The sequence below is a fragment of the Dermacentor variabilis genome, chromosome 2 (assembly GCF_050947875.1).
Source record: "Dermacentor variabilis isolate Ectoservices chromosome 2, ASM5094787v1, whole genome shotgun sequence".
Lineage (NCBI taxonomy): Eukaryota > Metazoa > Arthropoda > Arachnida > Ixodida > Ixodidae > Dermacentor > Dermacentor variabilis.
In genome coordinates, this window is record NC_134569.1 from 124,767,622 (window position 1) to 124,781,373 (window position 13,752).

The 13,752-nt window shown below is 49.1% G+C and overlaps 1 protein-coding gene across 1 annotated transcript; it reads right to left on the reverse strand.

The window, feature by feature from the left end:
* Nucleotides 1–1,074: 1,074 nt before the first annotated feature.
* Nucleotides 1,075–13,533, reverse strand: LOC142572650 (leukocyte elastase inhibitor A-like). Its single transcript, XM_075681920.1, has 3 exons — nucleotides 12,980–13,533; nucleotides 5,510–6,285; nucleotides 1,075–3,470 (listed from the first exon to the last, which is right to left on the reverse strand). Exons 2-3 carry the CDS (start codon nucleotides 6,100–6,102, stop codon nucleotides 2,822–2,824), a joined length of 1,242 nt encoding a protein of 413 aa, XP_075538035.1. The 5' UTR covers nucleotides 6,103–6,285; nucleotides 12,980–13,533; the 3' UTR covers nucleotides 1,075–2,821.
* Nucleotides 13,534–13,752: the final 219 nt, after the last annotated feature.

Sequence of the window (13,752 nt, forward strand, 5' to 3'; positions counted from 1 at the left end):
GGGAGCTCGGCGAGGAAGGTGTCGACGTTAGTGCGATTAGCATTACGCATCATCACATTCATCCGCTGATCCCGAGAAGTAACTGCTCAGCTGTACTAACGGTACGTTGGCCAAACTATCTACTGGCGTGAGCAGCAGCGAGAGCTCGAAGAGCAAGAGGAAGACTCCGTCCGGCAGCATGCACGCTTCATACGTGACGCTTTTCAGCGCTGACTAGGAGTCACGTGTGTCGCTACAGTGTTCCAATGCCAATCGCATTAACATCAACCTTGATAGTGAGATAAGTTATGACGTATTTGTTTTTTAATTTTCTTTTTATTTGCGGCGTGTAAATTTCAAGTTACGTAATTCGGAGTGCCGTAGAAATCACACCCGCGTAAAGCCAACAGACAACGCAACCAAGGAAGGTATAGGATTTTCTTTTTTTATTATTATTTGCAGAAATCATAAAGTAATGGGAAATGAAAGTGGATGATACAAATGATCTGCCGCAGGTCGGAACCGAATCCACCTCTTCGCAATACTCGTTGCGGCGCTCTTGCCAGTTCAGCTACCGTAGTGCCGTTGTCCCACCCTCTTGGTTAGGTATCATATGCGTAACAGATCTATAGCCTTGGGACTGTTACCCAGTGGCGCAACTCACCACCATGGCGGCGGATGTAAAACATTCTTTCCACCGTAGGCGTCACGTAGTGCGTGAAATCGGGAACAGGCAACTGGCCAATAAACCGTCGTGTTCTACCTGATGGCAACAAAGCTGCCGCGGAGTCGAGACACTCACTGTGTAATGAACGAGAAGAAGGGAAACCATGGGCCCGATTTTTATTAGTCACGATCACGTAACTCCTACAGACAATAATATCAAGAAAAGCATAGGGCAAATTACTTTTTCTTAATCGAAATGTAGAAATGATGAAGCAAGGAAAGAATACTACAGTCTTATAAACAAAACCTGAAGGGAATGAGCTTATTTAAACTCAGTCATACGCACGCACGGTTTACAGCATTCAGACAGCACTTTCTGATCGCCGCGATACCCGTTACTGTACGAGCCTAAAAAAGCACTCAAACAAATAGCGTCCAAGTATACTTTATTACGAAACAACCATAGACATCACGAGAATGTGCAAATATCCACCGCACAGCTAACTCGTTCTACGCTAAAACAACATGAAAATGGTGGAGGTTGGATTGTAGTTACTCAGTGAATCTGCCCTAGCACTCATGTCTTGCTTTCCTTTCACAACTTTCGTTGATTTAAGCAATCACCAATGTCATGAGCGAAGCTTTAATTTTTGTTCACAAATAGTACGCACACACAAGACCACTGTCGACAACTTACCTACAGAATGAGGACGATTACAGACTATATGACAAGAAACAGCAATTCATGAATCACTACAAACGAACTGGAGAAGGTTTTTCGCTCCCACATATACGCACAAGGTGTCAGAAATGTATTGAAATGCGTCGAAGCGCAAAGACGGAGGTGGCAAGAAAGCTTTAAAACCATAAAGTGCCGCGCATGCTCTATTCACACGTATATATGAAGTTTTCGTTTTCATATTCACAATAAAGATCTTTGGCAAAGTACACGGGTGTGCTAAGTACAGATAGCTGTCTTTAAAAACAGAAGAGAAAGTTAGCAAGTTCCTATATGACCTTACACGCGTTTAACATTAACCACTTCTCAAAAGAAGGAACGGCGCCAGAGGGAAATAGCAACGATGCGAAACATGACAGTGTTGAATTTCGCTGTGAAATATGACATTGCATACAAATAAACCACTTCTCCACACATTTCGTCAGCGTTACATGACACGCGTATATACAGCAAACAGCGGCACAGCCGCTTTCTTGGTCACACTATAAAACACAGAAATAAAGATAAATTTCTTGGCAGGCGTGTCCAGCACTGTCCCCACCTAAGAGATTGCAGGGAATAGAAATACAGTCAAGGTCATGTGTCCTTACAGACAGCTTCTCTGTACCTCCAGCTTATCGTATTTTCTTCGTTTCAATACGCTGCTGGGCGAGCAATATTAAACCTTGATCAGATGTACTACAACTCGAGCTTGCAGAACATTCAGCGGCTCTAGCTGGCTAACTTATCGTTTTGGAAGAAAGCAAGTGTTCTCAACAAAGACTTCGAACGCAGGAACAAGCGTTATAGTTTCTCGGTCCATAGTGACGCGTCAGTGTTTTACTCAGTATTCTTTTGAATGGCTAAGAAAGACAATTCTGGGAATAACAAGGTTCCACGAATCAGCCCCTTAAAATTTTTTGAGGCATTGTCGGGCCCCGCCGGGTTGTAGGTGTGAACAGCATCCTCCTAACATCCCCGCAGCTTTGACCGGGTGTTCTTTTTTTTTTTGCAGGTTAACGTTGGATACTAAAACTTCAAGTTGCACTAGACTGAACTAGTAGCTAACGCTCACTCCATTTTCTGGTGCCATAAAAGCCTGTATTGTTACGAGATTCAACCTGTTGAAGGAGCACTTGACAACGTTTAGCAGAGTTCGTCCTCCCTTTTTTATCTGTTCAAAACGTCCCACTATTTGCCCAAAGAACACACTGCTCCGAATCGATATTGATCACAGCTATTTAAGAAGGGGCACTCTGCTAAGTAACGCCCCATCAGCCTCGCGGTACACGTATAACACCAGTCCGCGACATTTTTCTCGCAGCACCGAGACGCTACCCGTCAGCGTGCCGGCACAAGGCGCATTAACGTGCGCAGTTATTTTATCACCAGCGCACAACTTTCTACGTCCCTCAAACTTCGAAGCAGCCGCGGGGTAACTTTTTCTCTTTTTTTCTTTCACAGGTCGGTGACACGACCGACGAACAGCAGCAGACCCGTCGGCCTGTGCTTGATGGCGAACACGAAGGGTCGGTCGGCCGCGAAGCGCGGCGTGCCGATGCGGCTCACGATGATGGCCACCGTCGAGGCGCTCGCCACCGTGCCCTTCTCGTCGATCTCGAGCGCCGCGCCGTGGTGCACGTCCTCGACGTACAGGCCTCCCTCCGCCTGCATGCCGCTCAGGTCGGCGTGGTGCTCCGAGAAGAGCGCCTTGACGCCCAGCTTCTTGAGCGGCTCCTTGAGGTCCAGGCTGCTGCGCACCGTCAGCTTGGGCAGCTCGACCTCGATGGAGCGCAGCTCGGGCTTGGCCAACACGAGGACCTGTTCGAGCCGGGCCTCGATGTCGCTCAGGTCCTTCTGGTTGCGACGCCTGGGCAGGGCGAGCACGAGGCTGCTCTCGCCCGTGTAGGGCAGCTCGAGAACGTACGCGTCGCCTTCGTACGCCAGCGGGAACTTGCCCTTGCCGCTCATCATGCGCACGGGAGAGTTGCGCGTGACGCCGCGGAAGATGCCGTCGAAGGAGTCGTTCGGGTTGAACGCCTTCTCCCAGACGCCGCGAAAGTGGACGGCGTTCAGCAGAAGAAGCTTGCTGAGAGGGTCCGGGGACCTGCGCGTGAGGAGAAAGTCGGCTTAGCTCGTGCACGTTATAGGCGTGTTCTTTTCGCGAAGAGCGTTGAGACGCTCCGTATGTTGCTGGTTTCATTGATTTTTAGTTCGTGAATTTCCCGCACTATTTTCCGGAGTGCGACGCGCGCGATCACGTTCCGTAGTTAGGAGGTACAGCGCGTGAATTATGGCGAATACAACGCTTTTTTTTTTAGTTTTAACTTTCTTTAGCGCTAAGTCATCCTTGAGGATAATGTAAGGAGTCTTGTGCTTCAGGTGGAAACATGTGCATGTAAAATACTGAAGGGCAAAACCGTGGCCTCTATTCTTGTATCTTTTGTGCATTAGTTCTAACTAATGCCGATGGCTTATACTAACCAGCTTCCGTAGAATTTTTAGGGAGCGTAACATGTGTAGTGTAGCATTAACAAGATCGCCTATGATACGTTCTACGCGAAGAAAAGTAACACCATCAATAAAACGAACGTTTAGCCGAAATTGTTAGCTCTTAGCTCTCATGTGTCCTATGATTGGCCTTTATAATATACCTAACCGCGCCTTTGTTGGCTATACTAGGAGAACCGTTGTCATGAGAAGCATCATCAGAAAACTAATTGAATTCCTAACAAAGTCCTCGTCGTCCAGAAATGGGGACAGTTTCTTTGATTATTTTCGCTTTTGAATAACACACATGGCCCTGCTACATATGCCACAAAAGTATAGCAGGCTGTGAGAAGGGGAACTGCCAGGGTGTCAGTAACCTTAAGTAGACAAAAAAATAAAATGACAAATATTACTATATCTCAACTTGGTGAAGAACTTTTTCCTAGTAAGTCAAGCTAAATTATGGGCGCATTGATCGCGTCCGGGCCGGACAAGGTAGATTACCCCTGCATTTATTTCAGAAATACGCCATTCTTGTACGTTTCCGTTGCTCCGACATTCGGATGATAGCGCGAATTATCTGCGGATAACTTACACATAATTGACGGCAGAAGCTACAAGGATCGCTAGTACTAGCTTTTCGTTACGTACTACACAAGCTATCATATCTAATCGATGAAGCGTTGTGCGAACAATCTACATCAAACTGAAGAAGTTACCAGAAAAGTTCTCATCTGACATTTACGGTCACGCCCAAGTGGAACATCCTGGCATTTAACACCCACTACAGCCTTAATGCTCGCCTGGTCGCTTGTAAGCACGCCTGTTCGGATTTCCCCCGGCGGAGCCGGATCTCAATCATCGATGGGTTACACAAGCGAAAAATGTTGCTTTCGCCTGAGAGTTAAACGCCGACGGCATCGTACTACTCTCACCGAGCCACCACACATCCAGACCCCACACGTACATCAGTTGGAATTTCATTGACCGATGAAAATTACGACTTTCTACGTGTGAACTAATTCGCAGGACCGTTCACTTGAGTATCTCCGACAACGCCAGCACCACCTTCTTGCCTGTCGACCTCTGCATCCCGTCGCATGTATTCCTCGCTTACGAAACTCAAATGTCGGTCCGATTTCTCGCGGTGTGACAAATATAAGTTCTTTCTCCTTATCAACTTTACCTCAACGAGGGTAGATAAACGAAATTGAGTCTGAATGAGTCACCAGCCTTTTCTCAATATGGCCTCTGATTTATCTCTTGAAAGCACACAAAGCAGAGCATTGATGCCGTGTCGGTGTCATACATGGTTCATACATATGTATGAGCAAACATGGTTTTACTGATCGTTGTAAGGTGAAAACGAAAACGTTTCAAGTTCGTTTCAGGTCTTTGCTGTTGTAGACTGTCAGAAACTGTACTTTTTTCATACCCTGGTTTTTCTAGGATCGACAAAGAGAGCTTACCCTGTCCCCACGGCTCCTGCTTTAAAATAAGAGATGTTCACCTACATATCCGTGTCTATATTTCACTTAGGCAGGACGTTTTCACGTCTGTCCAATGTTTCTACGGGACCAAAAATACCTTTGCGACTCAGTTACCCGATTACCCGAGAAGGCACGTTGCCCTAAATGTCGACGTCTGGCTGCTTACCTTCGCAAGGCGTCCTTAATGCGACCTCCCGTAAGCCGAGACACTTCGCCGTTGACTCGGCTGAGCAGGTCCTCCGAGCGCGAGAAATCCACCTCCATGACGCCGCCATCGTCCAGGTACTCGTCCAGGTTGGCCCGGTACTCCGGCAGCACGGGGTCTCCCGCCCTCGTGAGCGCGATGCTGGTCGAGGCCAGCTCGCTCGAACTGGTCAGCAGGTGCCTGGCGATCTGACGCTGAGCGGCGAGCGTCGCCGCCGGGTCCGCGAAGCTATCCACGGCCAGGGCGTGAGACAGCTCGGCCGCCGTCTCGTTGCGGGCTCCCAGAAGTACCATGGCGAGCACGCGACTCAGACTCCACGGGGAGAAGAAGAGGTTCCCCGTCGCGCTGGCGTTCGCGTACGCCCGGTACAGGGCCAGGCCGAAGTCGTTGCTGGCCTTCGCCACGCCTTCGGGCACGACGTCGGCAGGGCCCGGAGCTCCGCCGTCGACGAGGTTGTTGGGCTGGCCATTGGCGGGAGCGGCGAGGCAACGGAAGACGATGCACGAGCCGAGGAGGGCGAAGATCGCTGCGTGGGGCAGCCTAGAAGACTGCATCTTGTGCTGAAGAAGATGTCGACGGAGACCTGACGGGGCCGCAGTTTCCTCGAGTATCGGCCGCACCAAAGTCGCTCGCGTCTCCGTGTACGTATGGAATGGCTCAGAATGAGACTGACGCGAGTGCGGTATTCGGTGTCGACGCCTCCAGTGAACAGTCGGGAACGAAGGACGAAGACCTCCCTTGCGAGGAGAAAGAAGAACAAAAAACGGTGTCAAGAAGAGCGCGCCACAGGCAGCGGAGGTATGACGGCTGCCGTAAGCCGGCCGGCCCGTTAATACCGAGGCCGCAGAGCACAAGGCGAGAAGGAAAGGCGAGGTGTGTGTGCCCCACGTGTGTGCGTGTGTGAGGTAGCGCCTAATCGAGAACCGGTCACGTGTGAGGGACCCAGCCCCCGACAGCAGCGCAAACGTGCGTTACCCTTCGCACCGCATCCTCGCTCGGCCGAAGGAAAACTAGAATTGACTATCGAAACGGTGGGAGAGACACGGGCATCGCTTCAATCACGCGGCAACGAGGGCATGCCCAACGCGTCACGTAGGTGGGGCCTCACGATCTGGTGACGTCAGAGGCGTCTCTCTTCTTACCGCCTATGTTTTGTGAAGTTATTCTCGCCTGTCATATGGGCTGTCAGCGTGGCCCGCCGCTAAGGAACCACGAGTGCAACAAGTGCTGACCGTACATATGTAAGTAGGAAAAGGGGAAATGGAAAGGGTGTCGAAATTGTATAACTGACAGCCCCAAGCGGCGTTCCCTTCCGTTGCGACTCTCAGCGGTAATGGCCATATCACACTGATGACGTTAGCCATAGGTGAGACAGCAGTCTTATCACGCGAGCTGACAGCGCCTGTCTCTCTCACTTGGCTTCTTATTTCGTCCCTTTAGCACTTCGGGCTGCAAGATCTGCGTCCTTCAGGGGGTCAGCAAAGTATCGCGTAGCCCTCATTGAGAATGTCGCTGCGATAAAAAACATGGTTAGCGTTGCATATGTATGTTTTTCTTAAATATCTACAGTTATCTACGCTTTGCATTGCATAGCACATTATCTTTTTTTTTTCATTGAGGCTAATAAGGCCGTTGGATTACTCCAGGAAGCAAATAATCGCGAGTTTTCGCTATGCAACATTACGTTTCGCATTTAGGTTCGCGATCCTTATGTGGACAACGCACTATATAGCAATGTCATTTGAACAAATGACGTGTGTTGGGAGGGGGAAGGGGGGGCATTTGCATGCGTAGTTTTTTATCGACGCAGCCACTGTGCGGCCAATTTACAGACGCGCCCAAGCACTAAGGATGCGCGACAACGCCTTATTCAAGCCAATATCCCAAACACATGAGCATGAAAACACCAAACACGCTTTCCGGTTTTTCCAGTCACTTTCAACTGGCACGCGTTTCATTTCGTGGCAACGCGAACTAGGCTACGCGCTATGTGACAACAGAATTTATGTTGCTTGTATTCTCAACACCCGCACATACTGCTATGATAAACTACATGTTCAATGAATCTAATTGCCGAAGTTATACCGTTATCAAAATGGGCGTCCGGTCTGATGTTCGCTGTGAGCACGAAGGTAAATAGACGGTAAATGGCGCGTCTGCCCTTAAGCGTTTTGTACCTTACTAGTTCCATAAGCTGGTGGTCACATTGTTGGTTACTAGCTGTGAATGGTAGCGACCATCCTAGCGGAGAATAAGCCGGCGACTCTCTTATGTAAACAACGTCCCACCTGTATCCCTTTATTACCTAAACTACCATCTTATCAATGTAAATTAATTTACCTCAAATGTAAATAAGGGTATAAAACGGTACGTAGCTAACACTCTTACAACTAAGGAGGGTGTAAGGGCGAGAGTTATAGACCGATTTAAGCCATCATTTACTTTTAAAGGGGTAAATTATTTTACAGTATAAATAGCATAGTAACAACGCCAGAGCACACGACTTACAACTTACTAGTTGTGACTACTGCGAGTCGGTCCTACAAATGTGAATACAAGCTGGACGCTCATCCCGACCTAGATCTTTCAGCATCGACATGTAGGTCACTGGTAGCGCTAACCACAAGATGTTACTTCCAGCATCGAGTGCCCCATGGCAGACTGCTGCACATTCCTGCGCGCACGGCGCAAGCCATCTTCCATTGTGAGTGCACGTGGCGATTTGTCATGGCACCTCTTGCGCGACCATTCGATTCACGTGAGAGATTCGCACAACCCACTCACCTGACGTACTTGAACCCTCCATTACAAAAAAAAAAGCTAACTTGTGGGGTTTCATGTGCCAAAACCACGAGCTGATTATGAGGCACGCCGTTTTGGGGCACTATGGAATAATTTGGACCACCCGGTGTTCTTTGAGGTGCACATAAATCTAAGTATTCGAGAGTTTTTTGTATTCCAACCCAGTAGAAATGCGGCTGCCTCGGCCGGGATCCAACCCCCGAACTCAAGCTCAGCAGTGCAACGCCATAGGCAGTGAGCTAAGACGGCGGGAAATCTTTCATTCAGGGTCGGGCTAAGCATTGGAGAGGGCCGAGGCTAATGAGCGTTATGTTATGTACCATTACGCTGAAACAACGCGAAAAGAAAATGCAGTTTAAGAAGCTTTATGTGTAGTAAATACAAATATCTATATCTTCTTTTCATTTTCTTTCATTTGTTTTTCGGTTCTTGCTTTCACATTGCCAACACGCGCTTTCAGTTCAACGAATCCCCTTTGACAACTGGGGCCTCATCCTACTTAGCACCGATATTAGACCTTCGCTGAGCTCGTTATACCCTGAGGTTCCCAATCTGTCATCTTTTGTTACGTTGAGTGTGGTAGCTCAAAATTCTGATTTAAGCACGAGGGTTAACGCACGGCCTATATAGCCGCGTTTTCGATTCGCTAGAGCGAGTTTTCAGTTATGGAGAACTCAGCCAAGCGAATAAATAATTACTATACCAAATATTTTGACGCAATATTTCATTGTACTGGTGTTTTGTTTTTCACAAGTTTATTCTCTAAAGACCGAAATAAAGGTGAGCAAGATTAGTAAATTAGTTGTCGTGAGTTTCGTGTATTGGGCGCTGTGCTTAGGCATTGCATAGGGAGCCTACATGAACAGAAAAAAAAAAAAGCAGATCTTACATGCAGCTTTCCTAGCATTGCAGGGTTAAAGCGGCGCTAAGGATAAGCAGTAAATCATTTAAAAATTATAGTTTCTTTCAAAACCCCATTTTTGCTAAATTCAAGCTAAGAAGTTCAATACTAGAGAAAAAAAAAACAAGGTTCAATAAGGTGAACACAAGCCACCCATGTATTCCTCCTCTACCCTATAGCGCCAGTACGTCTTCGTGAAGTCACCGACATCCACCTTTTGTTTCGCTTTTTTTCTTTCTTTTTCTTTGCATTTGGAGTGCTGTGTTGCAAGTAATCGTTCTCGGAGCTTGCTAAGGTCAGCCTTTGGCTCATTCTGAATACAACGCACACCGCCGATAAAACGTTAATCGGGCCCGAGCAAACTTTGTCAAAATCCATGATGTCGCTTCTGGCTGGTTGGGGAACTGCAAGGAAGTATCACCACCAACCATCAGTTTGGCTTAAGCCCCCTCTTATGCTAATAACGGCTCTTTAGGTATTCGAGCAAGGTTATTTACTTATACAGTTCAACTTAGTTTTCTCTTAGTGTCCCCTTCAAAGGAGTAATGTCATGACATTTCTGAACCCTAAAAACAAAAAAATACTGGGTAGTGAAGATTCCCAGTATGTGACCACGTGGTAGCAGAACATCGTGACGTTTTGGCATTCGCTCCAGCTCGCTCGGAGATGTGTTTGGTGGACGACCGAGCGAGTCGGAGCAATTACCACAACGTCGCAACGTACTGCTACCACGTGACCACACTTAGTGTCATGATGTCACTCCTCGTCCCCCAACCTCCACTCCCCAACACCCACACACGTTCTGAGAAACCAAACCGAAGCTAGTCGTAGATAGCTGTTACAGTAAACTGTGGAGTCCGCTCTGAGGCCAGGCAGCATATTTTCTTTAGAATTTCGAAGTTGAGGACAACATTGACCACTTATTGTGCCACTATCCTCAATTTCAAGCACAAAGGCAATCTTTGTCCAACACATTGAGGAAATTAGATCATCGTCCTCTGAGTGAACAGACAGTGCTAAAGCACCGTCCCCATCGATCACCGGCTCAGAAGGCAGTTGTGCTTTCTCAGGTCTGGTTTGCACAAGCGGCTTCGAGTCGAGTACTGTCCGCGCGCGTCTCTATACCATCTCTCTCCCTCCCTTCTCTTTCCCTTCCCCTTCTCCATTCTCCCAGCGTAGGGTAGCCAACCACTCTTGACTGGTTAACATCCCTGCCTTCCTTATATCCCTCTCTCTCTCCCTCTCTCTCTCTCGAGGATGAAGACTTTCGTTCTAAAGCACAAAAACGAAAAGTGAAAAACTTCATCTCAGTAATATGTTAAGCTTCCACTGAGCGTTCTTCCCGCCGTGCCTACCTACCATCGCTCTACTAACAAAAACGACATGCAGCTGGTGGAGCTCCGTGAACTTCGCGTCGCCGCGAGGAGACGAGAATAGCGCTCGCCTGGAGCTACGACGCGCCGCCGTCATCCGACGCCGCCAGGCGGGCGAGGAACGAGTCCTCCACAGAGACGCGGAAATGAAAAACCTCCAGCGGGAAGTTCGGACACCTGCTGCTCCGCAAGACTCGCCGGGGCTGCTTCCGTCGGGTGTAGGTTTACGAGGCGTCTCTTGCGCATAAACACAATTCGGCTCGCGATACGCGTTCGTGTACGACGCGCTACAATGTCACGAAGAATTGATCCCCAGAAATAGAGGCGGATTGCGCTTTGCTATTCTGAAAAGCTCGTAGCATAGAGTTTCCCACAACGATCACTAGGGGGAACTCTGCCGCTAGTGTCTACGGAAACTTCCAAGTGTGGCGGTTCAGCTGCAGCATGTAGGAATGATGGGCCATGCGTGGATTTGCCTAAATTTCGTCCTTCTGGCTTCAAAAGGATTTGCGACCTCGCAATGCGGTCATTTTCACCAAAATATTTCGCTATCAATTCAACAATCCGCACTAACCACGAATGCAAGCAGGTGCTTATTGCCTTCCTGTGTTTAGAAAACTTTGCTTAGAAATATAGAAAAATTAAACGCAATAATTACATTACACCCGAAGAACGTCTGAAGCTGCAAGCGCGAAGATTAGATAAATCCCTGCACTGTCTTATCATGCCTATTGTAGCTGAACGATGGCAACGCCACTGTACTCGCCAATAATTTTCGCTAGAACTATGTGTCTCATGTCTGGACTGCGACATCGGGCTGCGCGCACAGCACGCCACGCCCCATTTTAGAGGCCATGCGTCGTGGGTCTTTGAGGTGTGGTAGTGTACTTACTGACGTTCTCTGTTAACCAGTTACTTTGCTACAATATGTTATGTAAGTCCATGATTGTAATCAACGTTCAATTCACTCTTTACCATAACTGACTTCTATGGCGTGCCCTCCAATAAGTAAGGGATCTGGAATCGGCAAATTTATGAATGTACTGTCAGACGCTTCGCCTGTGGGAATGACGCCTAGCGACCGCCGGCTTCGCTGGTGAACGGCATGCATCCATTTGGTATGTCTTCTCTATGCTCACAAGGTCGCATCTCAAATATGCGATTGCTTGAGGAGAAGCGTTAACCGGGCAGAGAACGGAGCTCTTGTCTTTTAAGTAAGTGTGTTCTTATCGCCTCGCACGAGCTGAAGGCCGACCTAAGGGCAGCCTTTGACACTGACCGTCGTATCTATAGGCCTATCCAGTTTCCCTGTTCATGGTGTATCTAGTGCCACGGCCTCGGTTGAGAAACAACTTTTCCAAATCTTTAAAAACAGGATGCACTCTGCACTTCGAAGGGCTGCTATCTGAAGCTAGAGTCACTGCAAGGGCGTTACTTCAACTAGTGGACAGGAATACACTTGACACTTGACAGGAATGCAAATTCGCCCTGAGTGGGCCTCCTCGACATACTGCACTCTGCGGAACAACATTGAAGACCCACTGGTTTGTTAATTTATGCAATTTCTTTTTGAGTTGCAGCTCTTTAGTTCCAAGAAGCGACCACGAATGCTTGTGTATTAATTTATCTGCGCAATGCGGAAATGTTCTGTGTCATTGTAACAAAATAGCTGTCATATGCTGTAGGCTGAGATATTGCGGCTTTACATCTTATCAAGTCTGCGTTTGGAAGAACATTTTAGAACACTTTCTTTTTTTGCCTGAAGTAACACTTTACGAAAATTATTGGCTTCTATTAGGAAGAAGAGTGGTCTCACGAGTGCCGAAAACACAGACAAAAAAAAGAAGTGGCCTCCTCTGCATCGGCACTCAATTTCAGCGTGACAAGATGGCAACGCCCAGCCACAATAGGGCAAAATGACTTCGGGCCCTTGAGTGTGCTAATAAATAAAATATTTTATTTCGCTGCGATAGCCAGCTGCTCCCTAGGAAATGAGGATGAAGTTGCGCGCTGACCATCACGGCACAGCGTTACGTTTTCCTTATACGCGGCCTGACTGATGACAAAATTTGCCTTGACATTTCAAAGGTCCGCACCCCGTCACCCCGTTGCGGCTGCCCGAGTAGTTTCCCCGTCGTTACTAGCCCACAATCTCATCAACAAAAGCCCTTGTTATCGCTATCGATCGTGCTATCGTTTCGACGACGCAGCAAACGACAATGAAACAAGACATCCCAGAAGAGTGACTCCCATACAGGCCCAAATCCTGACTGTCGCGCTAAGCTTACACGTTCCATGCACGCATACCGCGCGTGTCGTACGCGAACTAAATACGGGTAGGGTATACGCACTTACCTTGGAGACGTTCGCTCGCACCGTTTTGTAGGCGAAAGCCTAGTCCCGCAGCCGAGAAAACCGGCGAGTTTTCCTCTTGGGACTACACGCTACCTTCGTAGCAGAGCCGATGTCATCCGGGCCTTCGAGGGAGGACGGCCGCATAAGAAAACAAAAAGTTCCGCGTAGGGGAGCCGAGCAGGCCGAAGGAGTGGGGCAGGCGTCAGATGAGGAAAGAAGCAGGCGAAACGGAGAGACGAACAGCGCTCGCGTGTAGTGGGCGAGCGAGTGAATCCTTCGCGCACGCAACGCGGTGACGATGGCGACGACTGTACTACCACTACGGTGACCGCGAGGCGGTCAACAGGGAGAGTGTGTTTCGACGGCGGCCGGCACCAGAGACGGGGCCCGATAGCGGGGCGACGACGGGAGCGTGCGTGCGTCTTGTCTGTACGCCCGCACTGCGAGCGGTCGAGTGGTTTTTGTGGTAGGGGTTGGTGCGCGTGGCGGCGGGCACCCCGTGTGGCCCCGTACACACCTCGCGCCGGGCGACCTCGCGTTCCCAGGCGGCGGCAGCGGTGGGGCGACGTTTATTTTTCGTTTCGCCTTGGGGCTTCGTTCTCGTGCATGCAGCGTTTCGGAGGGAGGAGAAGGGAACGAGTTTCCGCCGTCGTCGCGGCCAGCGTGCGTGCGACCGCCGCCGCTGGCATGGTCCCTCGCTCGCGCGTGGTGGCCGCGGGGCACGGGCGCCTGTTTACAACTCGCCGCGGGAGACGGGCCACGCAGACGCTTCT

Coding starts and splice junctions, on each gene's coding strand:
- LOC142572650 (XM_075681920.1), bottom strand. CDS start 6,102: ATGCAGTCTTCTAGGCTGCCCCACGCAGCGATCTTCGCCCTCCTCGGC. Junction 3,471..5,509: donor ATTAAGGACGCCTTGCGAAG/GTAAGCAGCCAG, acceptor CCTCACGCGCAG/GTCCCCGGACCCTCTCAGCA.